The sequence below is a fragment of the Rhineura floridana genome, chromosome 1 (genome assembly GCF_030035675.1).
Source record: "Rhineura floridana isolate rRhiFlo1 chromosome 1, rRhiFlo1.hap2, whole genome shotgun sequence".
Classification (NCBI taxonomy): domain Eukaryota; kingdom Metazoa; phylum Chordata; class Lepidosauria; order Squamata; family Rhineuridae; genus Rhineura; species Rhineura floridana.
In genome coordinates this window covers 171,552,538-171,572,871 of record NC_084480.1, presented here as the reverse complement: position 1 = coordinate 171,572,871, position 20,334 = coordinate 171,552,538, and the positions used below count along the sequence as shown (strand labels likewise).

At 45.3% G+C, this 20,334-nt stretch overlaps 1 protein-coding gene across 6 annotated transcripts in view; it reads left to right on the top strand.

Moving 5' to 3' along the window:
• Nucleotides 1-20,334, top strand: part of PCDH1 (protocadherin 1) — a 163,941-nt gene that overhangs the window by 14,211 nt on the left and 129,396 nt on the right. For all 6 annotated transcript variants that reach the window (XM_061585739.1, XM_061585712.1, XM_061585704.1 and 3 more), the window contains exon 2: nt 16,527-17,338. In XM_061585739.1, the coding sequence (XP_061441723.1) occupies nt 16,544-17,338 (795 nt within the window). In that variant the 5' untranslated portion in view covers nt 16,527-16,543. The remainder of the gene's footprint in view (nt 1-16,526; nt 17,339-20,334) is intronic.

Genomic DNA, 20,334 nt, shown 5'->3' with positions numbered 1-20,334 from the left:
GGGCTTCCATTAGTGAGCAATTGCTAGAAGGATTCTGGTAGCGTCTGTAGTTTTAATTTTCAAAATGTTCAACCGCCAACTATTTTAATAGGAAGATTTATCTTTGGGTGAAACGTGTTGTGCAAGAAGGTTATTTATGATGGAGTTGGTACCAGTTGGTTGTTCATACTTCCCTCAATATTGTATCAAAAATACTTGGTCCATGATGAGCTGTTTAAAGAGCATTCCTTGCAGATGAATTAGTCATATCGCACATCTCACTTTGCTCCCACAATTTCCTCTGCAAAATGGAGCAAGGGCTGTGCCACACAGGTTTTGTCTCTGTATTCCCACACCCTATTAGGGTAAACACATCAGGATTGTTGCAAGAACTCAATTTCTTTTGAACGTTTTCCAAGCAGTGCCTACCTCAATTCCTCTTGCCTTTCACTACTTGCTACCTCATTCTCCAAGGATCAGAGTACACACTGGGAGCCAGGACCATGTAGAATAGCGTTGCCAGGCTCGGGGCCTGAGACTGATCCTGTGTCTTTAGGAGAAGAGAAAGTCAGCCAAGTGCAGGTGTTCTTGCAACACTGTAATGGGAAAAACCACAAGGTGGAATTCTTCCTTCCCCCTGCACAACTTTTAAAGATACAGAATGTCTTGGTTGCCAGGCCAGGCCTCCAAGAGGTCTTCCTTGGAAATGGGAAAAATCTTGCCAGGACTCTCCTCTTTCCCCCAACTGTTTGCAAAGTGAAGATGCTGGAAGTGTAATTTCCTGCCAGGGAACATGGAGGTTGTATTTTAGCCCCCACGATCCCTTGCAGAAAAAGATACTTGCAACAACTTTGCAAAGCTTGATGGGCTTCTCCTGTTTTTGAGGGAGTGGTGTCTATGCTAGCCCATCAACCCTCATGCAGAAAGCCATTGTTCAAAACAACATGGTATTGTCTTAATATATCCAATGTACAGTATTTGAGAAAACGTTATATTTAACAAGAGACAGAGAGTTAAAAAGGCCTCAGTTCAGTCTATGAGTGGGCTATGTGCACACTGGTACTTTGTCACAATAATACCATTTATTAGTCTTAAGCATTGGGGTCTCATGGGAGCTATGTATTCTGGATATAATGGAAATGTTTAGAATCTGATACATTTTAGTTTGGCGAATTTAAGCTTGTCTGATAAGATCACTCTGCTTAGCAAATGGATGTGGGGGCAGCAGAAGTATCGAGAAATTTGTTCAGTCAAAGGTGGGAGGGAGGAAATGAAGTCTGCCTCCAATCATGTTTCTGATATGTGCTTTTTCCTCAGAAGCATTTGTGAATCTAGTTGTAATACTCTAAAAGTCACTGCTTCTTCCTTCTTTCCTTCCTTGGCTATGTAAGTTTTAATATACCTAGGACTAGGCCACAGAGTCTTACTGTAAATCCTCACATCCTAAAATATCTCTTTGCATCCTCCTACCACAGTCTTCCCAGCCTGATGTCCCCTACATGTTTTGGGCTATAACCCCCATCAGCCCCAACTATCATGACCATGCTGGCGGAGCCTGGTAGGAACTGTAGTTTAAAAAAAAATCTGGAGGGCACTAGGTTGACAAGTGCTATATTATCAAAATTGATTGATTGATTGATTGTGGGTGGTCTGCAACTAAATGGCTGTGCTTGTGCACTAGCACAACAGGATTTTCCCCTGTGTGTGTGTCCTCTGTCTTCCTCAAAATCTGCTCCCGAGAGTTGGGTGAACCCCCAAAAGAAATTAGGGGTGAGGGGAGGAGGCGGGGAGCATGTTCTACCGTACAAGGAGAAACCCTTGGGCTAATGGAACATTCACCTTATGGCTATGTTGCATACAAGCCCCTATTTCTATCCTGCCCTTTCTTACAAAGGAGTCCAGGGTGGCAAACATCAAAGTGTTAAAACAATACAATTTAAAATAAAATAAAACCATATTTCACAGAATCATAAAATAGTCGAGTCAGAAGAGATATAAAGCCATTGAGTTCAGTGCAGGAATCCAACTTAAAACATCCAAATGTTTAAAACATCTAAAACATTTAAAAATATTTAGAGCATCTAAAATATTTCGAAGCAATCATGTACTCTCACAGTTGCTAATGTCAAGATTCTCATGGCCAGTATATTTCAAATGCTTGGATAAACAAGAATATTTTTTTAATTTCTCCTGAAAGTCAATGAGGCAGACCATTACACCTCACCAGGAAGGGCATTCCATAGATGGAGAACCACCACTGAGAAGGCCTTGTCATGAGTCAACACTAACTGCGCAGCAGCCCCTCCCCTGCTAATCCTAGGGGCTCAAGATGGTTGATACTGCAGGAATTGCTCCTTTAAATACTTGGGTCCCAAGCCATTTAGGGCTTGATTTACTAGTATTAACACACTGAATTGGGCTCGGTAGCTCACTAGCAGCCAGTGCAGAGCTTTCAGGACCTGTGACATATTGTCCCATCAGGCAGGAACACTTACCAACCCAACAACCTTATTCTGTAGTAACTGCAGCCTCCTGGGCCATCTTTGAGGGCAGCCCCATGTACAGTGCAGTGCTGTAATCTAATCAGGAGCTCACTAGAGCATGGGCAACTGAGGCCAGGCTATCCTGGTCCAGGAATGGCCATAGCTAGCAAACCAGCTGAAGCTGAGCATAGCATTCCTGGTCACTGAAGCCACTTAAGACTCCAGTGACAAGTTAGAATCCAGAAATACTCCCAGACTATGAACTTGTTCCTTCAGGGGGAGTGTGATGCCTGCAAGAACAGGTTGTACACCTAACTCCTGAGCATGGGAAACTCCTTCCTGAACATGGGAACCTCCCACCCACAGCAGCTTTGTCTTCTTCAGCCTCAGTTTATTGGCTCCCATCGAGCCCATCACTGCTCCCAGACACTGGACCAGCACTTGTACAGCTCCCCTGTGTCACATAGATTGGAAAGACAGAGTTGTGTGTCATCAGCATACTGATGTCACCACCATCCAAGTCCCCAGATGAAAGCTTCCAATAGTTTCATATAGATGTTGAAAAGCATAGGATAGAAGGGACTCTAGCAGATTCCACAACTCAAAAGCCATGGGGTTTAACAGCAGTCCTCTAGTACTACTTTTTGGTGATGACCCTGCGGGTAGGAGCTGAATCGTTGTAATACAGTGTCTCCAGCTCCTATCCTTCTGAGTTGTTTCAGCACACCATAATCAAGGGTGTCAAAAGCCGCTGAGGGATCAAGGAGAAAATCTGAAATGGCGCTCTGGTCAAAGCTTCTAGCTAACTAAATGCAGCTTGTTGGTGACTATCCTGTCTACATGATGTATAGCACTGACCAAGATTCTCAACCAGGGTACTACAAATATTCTCTAAAACTAAGGCCGTGCTTGTCTTAATTCCACCAGATATTGGACCATGGATTCATGCAACATTTGCCTCTTTAGCATATATGGGTGGGGACATTTTTTCAGACCAAGGACTATATTCCCTTAAGGGTAACCTTCTGGAGGCTACAAGACAGTGGGACAGAGGCAAAAAGAGAGTAGAGCAGAGACAAACTGTGGACAGGGAAACTGATGTGACTCTTACCTTTGTATAGTAGGCTACATACCAGCCACACAAAAGCCAGAGGTTTCTACACACACTCGCATCTCTTCATCTTCCATCCAGACAAGCAAGAGGCATCAACATAGTTCAGGGACACATTCCCTGAAAAGGCAAAAGTGCTCAATTCCTACTTTGGCTCAGTCTTCTCCCAAAAGAGGGTCTATGACCCTCCTGGCATATGTGAAGTACAAGTTGTGGGAGCAGGATTGCAGCTTGAGATTGACAGACAAATGGTCAAGGAATACCTAATTTCAACGAGTTCAGATCTCCAGGACCAGAGGACCTGCATCCTAGAGTTTTGAAGGAACTGACTGAAGAACTCCTAGAACACTATTATCTTTGCAAAATCATGGAGGATGACTGGAGAAGGGCTAATGTTGTCCCTATCTTCCAAAACGGCAAAAAGGAAGACCCTGGGAACTACAGATCACTCAGCCTGACATCAATCCCTGGATAAATTCTGGAGCAGATTATAAAGCAGTCAGTCTGTAAGCACCTTGAAAACAATGCAGTGATTACTAGAAGCCAATATGGATTGGTCAAGAACAAATCCTGCCAGACCAATCTTATCTCATTTTTTGATTGGATAACTGTGGTAGACTGTGGGAATGCTGTGGACATAATATATCTCAACTTCAGCAAAGCCTTTGACAAAGTGCTCCATGATATTCTGATTAACAAGATATCTGAATGTGGGCTGGATGGAACAACTATTAGATGGATCCACAGTTGGCTACAGAATCATACTCAAAAAGTGCTTATCAATGGTTCCTTCTCAAAGTAGGAGGAGGTAATGAGCAGGGTAGCTCCAGGGCTTGGTCCTAGGCCCAGTGCTCTTCAATGTTTTTATTAATAGCTTGGATGAGGAGGTACAGGGAATTCTTATCAGATGATTCAAAATTGAGAAGGATAGCTAATACCCCAGAGAACAGAACCAAAATTCAAAGTGATTTTGATAGGCTGGAGCTTTGGGCTGAAAACAACAGAATGAATTTTAACAGGGACAAGTCAAAGTTCTACATTTGGGCCAAGAAACCGAATGTGCAGTTATAAGATGGGGGATACCTGGCTCAGCAATACTATGTACAAGAAAAATCTTGGAATTGTTGCTGATAACAAGCTGAATATGAGCCAAAAATGTGATGTGGCTGCAAAAAAGGCAAATGCTGTTTTAGGCTGCATTAACAGAATATAGTTTCCAAATTGCATGAAGTATCAGTTCTCTATTCAGCACTGGTTAGGCCTCATCTGGAATACTGCATCCAATTCTGGACGCCACATTTTAAGAAGGATGCAGACATATTGGAAAGGTTCAGAGGAGGGCAAATGATGATGATCAGGGGGACTGAAAACAAAGCCCAATGAGGAGAGACTGAAAGAAATGGACATGTGGTGTAGTGGTTAAGGTGGAAGACCAGGGTTCAAATCCCCACATAGTCATGAAGCTCACTGGGTGACCTTGGGCCAGTCACTGCCTCTCAGTCTCATGAAAACCCTATTCATAGAGTCACCATAAGTCGGAATCGACTTGAAGGCAGTACACTAAGCCTTGGGAAGAGAAAACTGAGAGGTGATATGATGATGCTGTTCAAGTACTTCCAAGGTTGTCACACAGAGGAGGGCCATGATCTCTTCTTGATCATCCCAGAGTGCAGGACACGAAATAATGGGCTAAAGTTACAGGAAGCCAGTTTTCCACTGAACATCAAAACAAACTTCCTAACTGTTAGGGCAGTACAACAATGGACTCTATTATCTAGGGAGGTGGTGGGCTTTCCAGCACTGGAGGCATTCAAGAGGCAGCTGGACAGCCACCTGTCAGGTATGCTTTAAGTTGGATTCCTGCATCAAGCAGGGAGTTGAACTCGATGGCCTTATAGGCCCCTTCCAACTCTACTATTCTATGATTCCGGCCATGTGAAAGCTCTCAAGGAGGGTGCAGAGGAGGACCATATGAGGTGTGACCTGGGGAGGGGGGCACAGCCTGGAGAGGACCCCAAGGGCCAAGACAGACCTTGAGAGCCACATTTGGCCCTCTGACCCCCACCCCTGGTCTATATATATCAACAGAAGAACCAAGACATTTTGCTCCTGAGGTGAATGACATATAGAGCTGATTGAACGGATGGTTGAATCTTAATTCAACACTAGTGATAGGACAGTGCTCCTCCACCATTTTTTGAGGAAGCAGGCTAGTTGAGCGGGGCTGTGGCATGCTGTGTTTCACACACAGCTCTTAACAGAAGGGAATAGCTGGGGAGCAGTTTAGGATGAAACTGCAGGCTGCTGCAGCCTAAAGCAGTTGCTTCACTTTGCCTAATGTAGGGTTAGCCCTGAAGAGGAGGGCTTGTCTCATTGTCCCCCTTTCCTTCACCAGGACCACATTCTCAGTCTTCAAGTGGATGGTCACCAGCGAGAAGGGACACCTGGGAGGATAATAGGTTTTGTGCTAATCATACCCATTTCTCCATTCCAGTGTATACATGTGTTGTCACCTGTCCAAAATTATTTGAAATTGCAGTTGCAGGAGTGAGCTTAGAACTTGCAGCCCCTTCTGTATTTTTTTCCAGTAGGTATGAAGTACCCCCTTTTCTCCAGCTCCTCCTTAGGGTAGAGCTAGTGCTGCAACATTTGCATGCTAGACAATAAAGCACTGTGAAGAAATTGAGGGTAATAATGGTTCAGTTTACAATAACCAACCACAAAGAAGCGGGCACACAGCAATGCCAGCTGCTCTGCACAACGGCCTCTGCTCATGAAATACAGAACTGCAGGTATTATGCAGCTAGAAATCCTTCCAGCCAGTTTAACAGGGAATACTTGTTCTTCCAGTTTTACCTGGCTTTGGTGGTCAACCAAAACTATGTGGTCATAAAGGCTATGCCTCTCCCACAATGGGTGGGGTGGGGTGGTCAGCCCCCTGCCATTATGCTGCACCTCCAAAAATGAGTTCGAGGTAAGGTATAATCCCCTGTTCCCCACTCCATCTCCAAGCTTGGAGCTGGGGAGTGTGTGTGTGTGAAAATTCCATGTATGCCATAAAGAAGTCCTTGCCCCTCATCCTCCAACCTGGAGCTGGAAAAGGGATGGTGCTTTTGCTCTTGCTCTGTGCTTGCTGGTCACTCTGAGCACCCAGACAAATGGACTTATCTCCACTCATACACCTTCTTCAGAACTGAGCCAGAGGACGTGTATATGGAGGCTTGCTTTCACTTTGTGTTCAGCAAGCTCAAAGCCAAAACAAATCCCAGGACTCAACTGAACCTTGGGACTGCCCTGCAGACAATGTATATAAGTTAAGCACTTTTAATTGGCTGTGCAACCAATCTGGCCAAATCCCAAAACAAATCAAGGTGATTTGCGTCAGTTCATGCCATGCAGAGTGACTTGGGTTAACTTTGGCTTGCTCTGAGGCAGAGCGGCCTATCCTGAGATGCCTCAGAGATCTCGGTAAAAACAAACAAACCGAAAAATGTTTCCAAATTGAAAGAAAAAGTCAAACAGATAACATATAAGGAAAACTCGGGGGTGGTAGGAAGATTGCTGGACATTGCTTATTACTGGCAGATAGTACCTGCAAATCCAGGACTAAAACACCAGGGTGGGGGGAGGGAAGGGAGGAGGGCTTGCTTATTGAGACAGCTCTCTTGTTTCCTGTTCAAGGCTAGGAACTCTCAACCAACATCTCACCAAACACAGTGCTTGGGGAAGGGGAGAGGGATGGTGATCTTAAAAGCATGAGCTTCCCCCCCCCACTGACTACACTCGTTAGTTCTTTGAGAGAATGCTTGAAAGCCACACAGACATTGGTACCCCTCTTTCCCACTGCCCCAGTCAGAGTTTGTTTGGTGGTGTAGTTACATTTTCCTCCAGTCTTTCTTAGCTTTACACCTGTGTTTGTTTTCTTCCATCCTTTCCCTTCCCAATCAGTCCCACCCTCCTTATTTTAAAAAAATAATAACGGTTGTCTGTGTCTTGTCTTAGTTACTTTGGTGGTGCCACCTCCACCTCCCAATTTTGGCCCTGTTTGTGTAGGCATTGCTGTCTTGTCTTTTTTTAATTCAGTCTTCCTTACCCTACCAGTCCAGTACTCACCTATCTGCTACCCAGCCTTATCTCTTTTCGAGTCCTTCCCTACCGTCAGTTCCCATCCTTCCTTATAATTAAAAAAGTTTGTTGTCTGTATGCTTTATATCTCTCTCTCAATAGTTATCTTAGTCATTGCTACCACCCCCTGCCCTAGTTGTCATAGCTATGTTCTGTTTTCTGTATCTAATTTACGTTGTGTGTATATGGTGTAAGTCTTGTATGAGTACATTTAGCATTGTATGCACACAGTCAGTGCAGCAGCATGCATTAACACGGCACATAAAACTAGACATTTGCATAGCAGCAGCAGCCATAGTGCCAGCCGAGGCACAGGTGGCAGAAGTGTTGGCAGTAGCAGAAGCACCGGTGGCCAGACTGGTTCACACCCAGTCAGGCTAGTCCATCCTACTGCTTGCAGTGGTAGTGGTGGTAGCTATGTCTTAGCTATTATCTGCCTAAGATACCTCAATAGTGGTCCAAATCCAAAGGGATGGAAAGGGAGTTCTACTTGCAAGGAGCTGCCACTGTAAAGGTGGTTCCTGGGACCTACATCTGCTGATCTTAAAGCATGGTCAGATCAGTGTGGAAGAAGGCGTTCTGCTTCTTGCAGATATTTGGGTCCCGGGCCATTTAGGCTTTACATGTCAAAGAAAATCTTGGAACAACCACCATCTGTGCCTCTCTCGGGAATAATTGATTGGGTGCTGCAGAGTAGCTAATGTATTAGGGTTTGAATCCCCACACAGCCATCACTGGGTGACCTTGGGCCAGTCACTGCCTCTCAGCCTCATGAAAACCCTATTCATAGGGTCGCCATAAGTCGGAATCTACTTGAAGGCAGTACATACATACATACATAGCGTGATGGAGCCTCCATATTCAGAGGCAGTATACTTGTGAATGCCAGTTTCAGAGGGCGGAATAACATGGGAAGTTTATCATTTTATGCCTGCCTCGGAGATCTCCATGTCTGGGGAAATTGCTTGGCTGTCAGAGCCATCTGTGCTGATCCCCGCCCTAGTCAAACAGCTCCACACCCTCAAACACTACTTCTTCCAACTCCTTCACTACTGCATGCCTAACCTTCCCCCTCCTTACGTGTCTGCATTGCTGCCTTTATAACCTCCAGGGTTGTGACTTGAGAGTTACAGTTTAAAACAAAAACAAAAAAATAGAAAACTCATTCACTGCTGTCTGCACTCTCCCTATTGGTCACCCGTTCCTCTCTGCCAGCAAGCCAGTGGCCAGCTGCCTGCCTCTGTGACAAGCTGCACGAGCTCCCACTTGCCTGTATGACCTATCTTCCCATTTTCCTGGGTCAGGATGTGAGTGGATAATTTGCTACAGCTGTGCACTGCTCGCCTGCTCCACTTTCGGGGGGGGAGGAGGTGGGCTAATTGCACACCTGGCGCCTGCCTACTTCAGGTGTCTGCCTCAGCTGTCTGATGCATTTGGTGTTCTGGTCCGGCATCGGAAACCTCAGCTGCCTGCCTAAGCTGCCTGCATGACTGACACTGCCCTGCTCCCCAACAGCTTCCCTTCAGCCATAAGTTGACCCTTGGACTCCTCCACTGCTGCTTGGCTAAGCTGGCTAATATTCCCCTTTCTTGAGTGTCTACGGTCATTCAAATTACAGGGACAGAGTGTTCCAGTTCCAGGCACATCCTATGGGCATATTTTATATGCTGTAGTTGTTCACGGGTGTTCCTGTGCAACCGTTACACGGAATGCTAACCACTAGACTAGTGGCAACATTTTGCCCCGTGTCTTAACGGGGCCTCCAGTCAAAAGGCTCCTGTATTGGTTTGTGTTTTTTTGTCACTTCTCCCATGCCCGGTCTCTTTTCCTGTTGTCTGTCACTCTACTGACAGCTGTCTCGTTATTTATTTCATTTTTAAATGTTTTTATACTGGTTTTCAACAGGCACCAAAAGATTTAAAAGTTCTCACCTCAAAAAAGTTTTGTCACTATTTATGAAGTTAAAATATCACAAAAGTAAAAGTGCATATTTTAACACCTTCCCTTCTTGCTATGCAGCCTTCATTTCTTCCTTGTGAAATAACCTTTGAGGGCTGTCGGCAAGCAGCGGCATGCCAGGTTGGTGGGGGATGCATTCAGCTGGGCTGCCCATCACTTCCTCTTCATTCTCAGGCCTCGCTAGCAAGTCCCCTTTGTCTACTGCGCTTAGCCCCTGCCTGGAAGCAGCAGTGACAGCAGAAGTATGGCCTCGGTGGTGGAGGCAAGGACACCGCCCTTGGGTAGCTGGACCACTGGTGGTGACAATGGGCCCTTTGTCATTTCAGCAAGGGAAGGACTGGAGCTTACCAAGGGAATCCCAGTGCGGGACATGGTGCTAAGCCTGGTGAGAGCCAGTGTAGCTTCTCTGACAGCTTTCACAGCCTGCCTTGTGTAGAGGGACTGCTCTCTCTCTCTCTCTCTCTCTCCCGCCCTTTGCCTTCCCCCCGTGTTGGGGGAGTTGTGCAGAGACCAGTACACAGGCTGGTTGCAACGTATTCCTTGCCCCCTCTAATGGTCACCCCTCATTAAAGGATGTATGGAGTGCTCATTCGATAGTATGCTGCTGGGACTATAATATGCTGTACCTTACAGGGTGAGTCCTTGCTGCCTAACCTGCATGCCCAGCCGATATTATTTCCTCCTTGTTGCCTGGTCTGGCTATACTCCCTATGTCACTGTGCCTCATGTCAAAGTCTCCAGTGAGCGTTCCTTTCCCCCCCTGTACTGCTGGCAACATTACTGCCCACTATATTGTAGGGCCCTTGGAATCAAAAGACTCCTGTATTACTGCTTTTTCTTTCTCGTTCATTACTGCTACTGGCAACAATCTCTCCTTTACCATACAGGGCCTCGACTTAAAGGACTCCTGTATTGTTATTTTTCGTCACTACCCCACGCCAGACTTCCTTCCCTGGTCTCTGTCTCTGTCTGGCCAGCTGCCTGGTGGTATCTTGCGTTCTCCCTGCCAGCGCTCTCTGGTTTCCCTGGGGTTGGCGAAGTTGGTACGTAGACAGGGATGGCTAGGTAGCCTAGATGCAGCAGCATCCTTGTCTCCTTTAATCCTCGTTAAAGGTTTTAGAGTCTGCACATTCCAGAATTGCTGCTGCTGGTTGATGGTATTACTGCCCTACTTATTTTAGGGCCTGGAGTCAAACACTCCCACATTATTTTGTCTCTCTCATTTTACTGCTGCATTGTGCCCCCTATGTGACAGGGTCTCTCTCTTGAGTCTTAAGGGTTATTGCAGTGAATATTTTATTCCCCCGTCACTACTGCTGCTGGCAATATTTGCCCCCCTCCCATATGACAGGCTTTCTCTCAAGTCAAAAGAGTGACTCAAGTTTGTTGGTTTACTTACTTATTTATGTATTCCCATAACTTACGCTGCTAGCAACAGTCTGCCCCCTGTATGACATGGCCTCAAGTAAAAAGACTCCTGTATTAATTTTTTCCTGTACATATCTGCCTCCTGCTTCCATCCACCAGTGCCTATCTGCCCACCTCACTGCCTCTCAATCAGAGTTTGGAAAAGTTACTTTTTTTGAACTACAACTCCCATCAGCTCCAGCCAGCGTGGCCACTGGATTGGGCTGATGGGAGTTGTAGTTCAAAAAAAAGTAACTTTTCCAAGCTCTGCTCTCAATTCAACTCTGTACTTAGGAGAAACCTCTTTGTGCCCACCTGGCAATGGGGTCATCTGTCTTTCTTTGACTCAGCTGCCTGGGAGATGGAATTGCACCCTCTGAGCAATTTGTTTATAAAAATCTTCATGGAACAAGCCAAACACAGGAGCATAAGAATTGGCAAGATTGACCACTCATCTGATTGTACAGCATTTTTTAAAAATACATTTTTTTTTAAAAAAAGCAAATTTTAAAGCTGGCTAGCACGAAAACTTCTGGAGCTGTCTGAAATTTGGCAGGGGTAATCCTCTCTTGAGGAGCTGCTATTTCTCCAAATCTTATGCTCCTGTGTGAACAAACATGAAGGTTATGACTGTTTTGGTTTCCAAATGCAAGTGAATGGGATTTCCAAAAAATTGTTTTCTCTGAATCGCAATCTGGATCCAGGGGTTGGGTTGGTTCAGGCTGGGTGCAAATCATCCCAGCTTGGATTGATCCCAATTCAACTGGCTGAATCAGATCCCAAATTGGGTTGGGGTATGCACAGCCCTATTGAAAATCACTAAGTTTCACTCTTGCGCTGTAAATTTTAAAAGTTTACAATCTATGATCCAGATTACATTTACAGTCTATGATCCAGATTCGGGGGGCAAGTTGGGTTGGGATCGTCCTGGCTTGGGGCCAATCTATATCACTGAAACGGGCCACAAATTGCATGAGGGGGCCATGCACAGCCTACTTTCACTGCTCTAAAATGCTGTTTAAATGCTAAAGCTGCAATCCTAATATACACACCTGGAGTAAGCCCCATTGAACTCAGTGGTACTTACTTCTGAGTACACATGGATGGGATTGTACTGTAAGTTTAATTATTAACCTTTTATATGAGAGATTGCAGGCCAGTTTATTTACATGTAGTCTATTTACATTGGTCTCCAGATGCTCTTTCCCTTACTGTAGCCTGAATGTTGGGCACTGGGACTGTAAATATTAGGCTTTGTGGAAATCCACTAGAAAAGCTTGGGAGATGGGGAGAGCCTTTGTGGACACAACTGCAAAGTGGTTTTGTTGCAGATGTAAAAAATCTAAATCTCTCCCCTTGGGTTTTTTTTTAATGATTAAATTATGTTTTTGCCCCCTGGTGGTTGGTAATTTCACAGAAGGGCTGGTCAAGGGTAGATGGTGTCTCCTAGAAAGAAAACCTGGAGTAGAGGGTCTCTTCTTGGTATGTAGTAAAAATTCAATTATGTGAGGATCCTTACCAAATTATTGTGTGCAGAACTGAGGCAGGAACTGTCAACTTCCAACAAGCCCCTGTCTGAATTCTGTTTATTTTGTTCTCTGGGTGCCTCCAGACATTGGCTTTATATCACAAGCACAAGCAGATACAATTTTTGTTTGTACATGATTGGCACATTATCTTCCACACCTTCCCATTTTCTCACTCATGGATATTAATTGCAATCCCATCATTTGGATTCCACACTATTGGGTAGAGTTTGACGGAATGTATCCAGGCTGTGTGGTGTTTTGTTTTTTTTGCTCCTCTCAATCAATCCACCCCTGCTGGCCACTATCATTTTCCATTCTGGGCATGTGTAAGGTATAGTGTTGATGTTGTTATGATGTGCCTTCAAGTCGATTATGACTTCTGGTGACTCTATGAATCAATGACCTCCAAGAGCATCTGTCATGAACCACCCTGTTCAGATCTTGTAAGTTCAGATCTGTGGCTTCCTTTATGGAATCAATCCATCTCTTGTTTGACCTTCCTCTTTTTCTACTCCCTTCTGTTTTTCCCAGCATTATTGTCTTTTCTAGTGAATTAGGTCTTCTCATTATGTGTCCAAAGTATGATAACCTCAGTTTCATCATTTTAGCTTCTAGTGACAGTTCTCGTTTAATTTGTTCTAACACCCAGTTATTTGTCTTTTTTGCAGTCCATGGTATACACAAAGCTTTCCTTCAACATCACATTTCAAATGAGTTTTCTCTTATCCGTTTTTTACACTGTCCAACTTTCACATCCATACATAGAGATCGGGAATACCATTGTCTGAATGATCCTGACTTTAGTGTTCAGTGATACATCTTTGCATATGAGGACCTTTTCTAGTTCTCTCATAGCTGCCCTTCCCAGTCCTAGCCTTCTTCTGATTTCTTGACTATTGTCTCCATTTTGGTTAATGACTGTGCCAAGGTATTGATAATCCTTGACAAGTTCAAGGTCCTCATTGTCAACTTGAAAGTTACATAAACATGTTGTCATTACTTTAGTCTTTTTGACGTTCAGCTGTTGTCCTACTTTTGTGCTTTCCTCTTTAACTTTCATCAGCATTCGTTTCAAATAATTCCTGGTTTCTGCTAGTAGTATGGTATCGTCTGCATATCCTAAATTATTGATATTTCTCCCTCCAATTTCCACACCTCCTTCATCTTGGTCCAATCCCACTTTCCGTATGATACATTCAGCATATGCATGTGGCAAACGGTGAAAATAGGTGTCTTATGTTTCGTATTGGGGGTTGCTGCAAACAAAATGGCTCAGTTATATTCAGATAAGGAGCAAATGGAACTAGGGGTGTGGTGATAGAGACCACCCACTGAAATTTCACCAGATACATGATAAATTAATCCACCCAAAATATGCACTAATGAACTTCCATACCAGCAGTGAGTACAGATGTATAACAGGTTTTACTTAGTTTTTTCATAGTAAGAGGAAATCCAGAGTAAATAGCTTTAAAAATGCAGGCTGGCATTTTGATGATATCAGCTTATTGTGGATGTGACAAAAAACTTGACACCTGAGCAGCATCAGTTTCGCAATGAACTCCTGTCAGGAAGCAGCCCTCTGCCAGCTGCTGCCTTATCTTTCTCCATCAAGGCCAGGTGTGGGAACCTTTGGCCCTTCTGAACCACAGTTAGCTCTCATCATCCCTGGCCATTGGCCATGCTTGCTGGGGTTGATGGGAGTTTAATTCAGCAACATCTGGAGGGCCAAAATTTCCCCACACCTTGGCCAAAAACCTTGGGGAAAGGAAAAGAGGTAGCAGCCAGCAGAGGGATCTACCAAAGTCTGAATGGTGCTGGTGAGCTGCCCATCTTGTGGCAAATGATGCAGAGTGTGCCTTTTTCCACCAGGGGATCATGGCTACTGGCCCCATAATTCCTAGGCAGCAAGATGCCCTTCACATTATTTATTATTATTTATTACATTTATATCCCCCCCTTCTCCCAAAGGCTGTCAGGATCTCCAGTGTTCAACAAACATTGGAGCCATCCATCAGCTGCTACCCCATCCTTCTTCCCCAACATGAGACTTTTTTACCTTAAGGGAGGGGACAGAGTAGCACTTGGAGGATGACTGGCATTTGTGCCCTTGGAGTATTGAGGAGAATGCTCAGAGAGCCTTCTCACAGCTTTCTGCATTCACCTTCAGCACTCAAGGAATACAGATGCTTTCTGGGGCAATTACAAGGCTGCTCACCCATTTCTAGTCTCTTCCTATGGAAGGTAATACTAGGATTATTATGAAGGAGCTGCATACGTATGTTGGAGGGTCACAGTTTGTCACTAGTGTCTGACCTTGTGTCTAGCCCTTGCTTTTGTCTATTATGTGGTGATTTTTCTCCTTCCCCTTACTGAAGCCTCCATCTTCCTGTCTGGTTCCCATAATAAAATTATGCATGGCATTGAGAAAGTGGATAGAGAAAAGTTCTTCTCCCTCTCTCATAATACTAGAACTCATGGACATTCAAAGAAGCTGAATGTTGGAAGATTCAGGACAGACAAAAGGAAGTACTTCTTTACTCAGCGCATAGTTAAACTATGGAATTTGCTCCCACAAGACGCAGTAATGGCCACCAGCTTGGATGGCTTTAAAAGAAGTTTAGACGAATTCATGGAGGACAGGGCTATCAATGGCTACTAGCCGTGATGGCTGCCACCCTAGTCAGAGGCAGCATGCTTCTGAAAACCAGTTCCCGGAAGCCTCAGGAGGGGAGAGTGTTCTTGCACTTGGGTCCTGCTTGCGGGCTTCCCCCAGGCACCTGGTTGGCCACTGTGAGAACAGGATGCTGGACTAGATGGGCCACTGGCCTGATCCAGCAGGCTCTTCTTATGTTCTTATGTTCTTATGAATATGCCTGCAAATTCTTGGCCAAATCAACAGACTGCCTCTGAAGTAACCCTAGTACTACTAGGGGATTAATGAAATCTGATTGTTGGCCGTCAGAAGAAAGATGATTGGACAGAATGGAAAATTAGAGGAGAGTCATTCTAGTGTTTTGGCATGACATGGTTTAGCTTGAGGGGTCGGAAACCTGTGGCCCTCTAGATGTTTTTGGGATTCAACTCCATTAATCCCTGACAATGCTGTCTGGGGCTGCTGGGAGTTGGAGTCCAACAACATCTAGTGGGCTACAAGCCCACCCCTGGCCTAGCAGCTGCTGTACCGTAACCCTTCTAATAAATCTGCCTGCCTATCTGTATTGATGATGCTATATTCCAATGTTTGCTCATTAGTGGCCTTTAAAACAAATCACCCCATGGCAGTGAATACTAGCAAGACCTGCGTGATAGCATGCACAGTACAACTAGCATGAGACCATTGCTGTTGTGTAAGATATATAGTTGTGTGCGTCTGTGTGCGTTTGTGAGTTGGCAGCATGTAATACTAGGATATGTGTGTGCGTCATGTTCTTAAAGAATGGGTATTCTTTTCCGACTCTTGTGTTAGGTGTTTACAGGGGCACATGAACATTTCTGTGAAGGAAAGCTCACATCATGTATTTGTACCTGGTGTGGTCTGTATTCATGGCTGTGTGTCTCCCTGGGCTGGAGCTGCCTGCTCATCTAAAGTACATTAGGGACAGACACCTCCCTTTTCGCATCTCTGACGGTGATTACAAGTCTTCCTGTGGTGACTAAGGAGTGGAGCAATGGTAGGTGCGGCTTCCTAAAGGCAGGCGTAGCCAGTCTGGTATCGAGGTTGGAATGATTTATTTCACCACCTTCAAGATTGGGTACTCTTTACCTGTTCCCAGGAGGCGGCTAGAAGCGTACAAGTGTTTGCCTGCTTCACAGAGGACGACGTGTATAGCCCTCAGCAGCTGACATGCTGCCTCATGCAGAGATTAGATGAAGACTTCTTAGGCAAGGCAGCGAGCCATACTAACGCCTGCTCTCTCTCCTTTCTTTCAGCTTCACCACGATTCAGAATGCAGCAACTGGTTTCCTGCCTAGGTTTGTGGGTCTTCTTCCAGCTTCCCTGCCTGGGCTCTGGGACACGTGTAGTCTACAAAGTACAGGAGGAGCAGCCACCCAACACACTCATTGGTAGCCTGGCAGCAGACTATGGCTTCCCAGATGTGGGGCACCTGTATAAGCTGGAGGTGGGTGCCCCCTACCTACGTGTGGATGGTAAGACTGGTGATATCTACACCACAGAAACCTCCATTGACCGAGAGAGCCTGCGAGAGTGCCAGCAGCTATTTCCAGGGGACCCTTGCTTTCTGGAGTTTGAAGTTTCTATCACGGACCTGATGAACAATAGCCCACGCCTGCTGGAAGGGCAAATTGAGGTGTTGGACATCAACGACAATACACCCAACTTTGCCTCTCCTGTTATCACATTAGCCATTCCTGAAAACACCAATATTGGGGCACTCTTCCCCATTCCATTGGCCATGGACCGTGATGCTGGTGCCAATGGGGTAGCTTCCTATGAACTCATGCCTGGTTCAGATGCCCAGAAGCTTTTTGGCTTGCAGGTAGCAGAAGACCAAGATGAGAAACAGCCGCAGCTGATTGTCATGGGAAACCTGGACCGGGAGCAATCGGAGTCCTACGATCTGACCATCAAAGTACAGGATGGAGGTAGCCCACCACGTGCTAGCAGTGCCTTGCTGCGCATCACTATCTTGGACATGAATGACAATGCACCTAAGTTTGAGAAGCCCCTATATGAGGCCGAACTGTCCGAGAACAGCCCAATTGGTCACTCTGTGCTGCAGGTGAGCCCCTTGTTCAGTGGGGAACCTAGAGACAAAATGACTCTCAACTGGGACTGATGAATGTCTTTCTTGCTTTAAAAACAGAATGGGGGACTGCTTTTCCTGGGTATGACTTGAGATTTAGACTGACCAGTAGTTCCAGAGGCTTTACACACTCTCAGATATGCTACTGATTTCCCCAAATAAATTTCACTGCCTTTTGACAAGATGAAGAATAGGAAGAATGTGTGGAGAACGTAGAACAGGTTTAGTAAGGATTTTTATGGGGGAATGAAAGTCATCTGGAGTTTAAAAGAGGAGAGGAAAAGCATGTACATCTGGGGAACTCTGTATTTAGAAAAAATAATGGTCCAGGCCTGCTGGAATTGTGCTACTTTAGAATGGAGATGCTAGATCTGATGTTTGATTCCCCCCCTCCTTCTAAACCCCTCTATCAAAACATGGCACATCCAGGAGATGGCATAGGTTAGACTTAGAGCCTTTCTTCCTAACATAGGTTAAAGTGGGAGTGTTCATTAAAAATCATTAAAAGGCATCACTAGGATTTGGGATTGGGTGTCTCCAGGTTATCGGGCTGGGTGGATTTGATTCTTGGACATACAGATTGAGTTATGCTAGGAGGCTTGTTCAATGACTAATTACAATCATCAAGAAATTCACCTTTCTATTTTAGAGCTTTTTAGGAGTCACTCATTATATCTGCTCTGGTAACCCCTCCCCCAAAACTGGTATAGTATGCTGCCTCCTGGCTAGAGCATCCAGTGCTGTGCCAAGCCTTTCTTTCCCCATACCATGGAGGCACGGGTTAGCCCAGTACATGGGGCATGGCTTGAAGATATCTACTTTGTCTGGAGTGGCTTGTTTTGATAACTGGAATGTGTGTACACCCTTGACTACTGGCTAATTTTACCTGTGGATTTGAAATGTTAATTGTTCTCTCTTCTGAGGGAATAGAACTGTGGTTCGTAAGGCATCAGCCGAAGCCTAGGGGGTTCGGCCCTGGTGCCAACATTTGATTACTGCTTTTTAGAAGGGAGATAAAAATCATGTTCTATCTTGTGTGGGAGTGGTGTGAAGGTGAAATCTGGAATTGACATTTAACAGCAGAGTCCTCCATCCATCCTGTCCAGCAAAATGTTAGGCAAGAGGAGCAAACAATAAGAGAAAAGCAAATGTTAGTCAACCTTTTGCCCTTTTAAAAGGCAAACAATGAATATGGGGATGATTTCTTTGAATAGGCCAAGTCTATGAGAAATTATCCATCAGTGGCCAGTGTGGCTTGCAACCAGTCTTTTGTTTGCTTTTTCTCAGTCCCTGGTCACACAGTGCTCCAAAACCTACAACTAATACTATGACTACTGCTGCTGCTTAATTAATGAATTAATTAAAGGTGATTCTACTTGCCTATATCAAAGGGGGGGAGTCTGTGAGGCCCCCTCCATTGGCTTAGCTGGAACCAACTACTACCTAGTTGGTTTCTCCCCCCCCCCCATTTCTCCTGGAACAACCTCATTCAATGGTCATGTATCTGAATTTGCTTGTTCCTCTTCCCTCCCTCTTCCCTTTTGTACTGTTATTACATTTTAAACTATTATATTAAACTGTGAGCTGTCTTGAGTGCAGGGCTGGTTCTAAAGGGCAGCCAGGTTGGGCACTGGCCCGAGGGCCCCAGAGCTACAGGAGCCCCTGAGGGGCCCTCCGCTTCCCTTCTGCAATCCATGCCCCCCCACACACCCCACTTACCTGTCAGCCAGCTTTTTAGCATTGCCCTTAATGAAGATGGCGGCCGCAGCTTCCCTAAGGTACTGAAGCCGCTGCCGCCATCTTAGTTGATGGCAGAGATGTGCACGCGTAGCAAGCACGTGTGCCATCAACAAAGATGGCGGCAGAGGCTTCATTCCCCTTAGGGAAACTGTGGCCTCCATCTTCATTAAGGGCAATGGTAAAGACTAGACAGGTAGGGGGGCCGGGGGGGTGCGTGCGCGTGCATACGCATGCATGCACACACACACACGCACCCACCGGGGGGCTAGGGCAAGCTGATGCCCAAGGGCCCCCGCATGCCTGGAGCCGGCCCTGCTTGAGTGCATTGATAGAAAAATGATAAACAAATACCCAGCATTAAAAGTGCATTTCATATGCTCACAACACTTCATGTGCATTTTCCCTCTTCTCTGCCAAGATTTGACTCCCAAAATGGCTTGGGTTACTAACTGCAGGTGACATTATATAATGTTAAAGCATATACGGGGCTGTGTGTGGCAAGAAGAGGAGGGGGGGAGTTTGCATTTCATCTTTTTTCTTTCCTGCATTGTTGTTGCTCTTGCTATAGCCTTCTTGGCTAGTTTATTCCTTCTGCATATTTTCAATTAAAGCCAATTCCTGAATATCAGTTTTCTGATGACAGCAGTATAATAGAAGGCACTATAAAAGAGTGAGCTGCGACAGTCTTGTCAGCAGGTCTATGTTGTCGTTAAGCTACTTCACAATCCCTTTTGCTATCTTTTGTGCAGTGCAATCTTATACATGTCTACTCAGAAAACGTTTGATAGTGACAGGTCAGATTAGTGATGGGGTTGGGTTGTAGTTTCACCAGTAACTGATCCTTCAAAGGTGTGTATCCTTGGGACAACCCCACTGTAGGAGCAGATCATCACACTGAGGCATTGCTGATGCTCAGTGTGGAACTTCCAGCGTACCAGTCTGACACCCCGAGTCCTGATGACCAAATGGATGCAGAAGGAATATGTGCCCCCCCCAATGAAGTCAGCTTTAGGCTGTGACTAACTTTAGGCTATGGCATCTCAAAAGGAGAGAAAGATGGCTGTTATTTACTACTTCTCACCTCAGTATCTCCATCTCATGAGCCATTCAGTGGTTTATGCAGTAATGCAGCAAGGAATTTCTCTGCACATAGCCCTCACCACAGTCCCACTTCTTTCTATTGCTCAGAGTCAGGAACTGCTGGCTGGGTTTTTGGATTGGTTTTCTTGGCA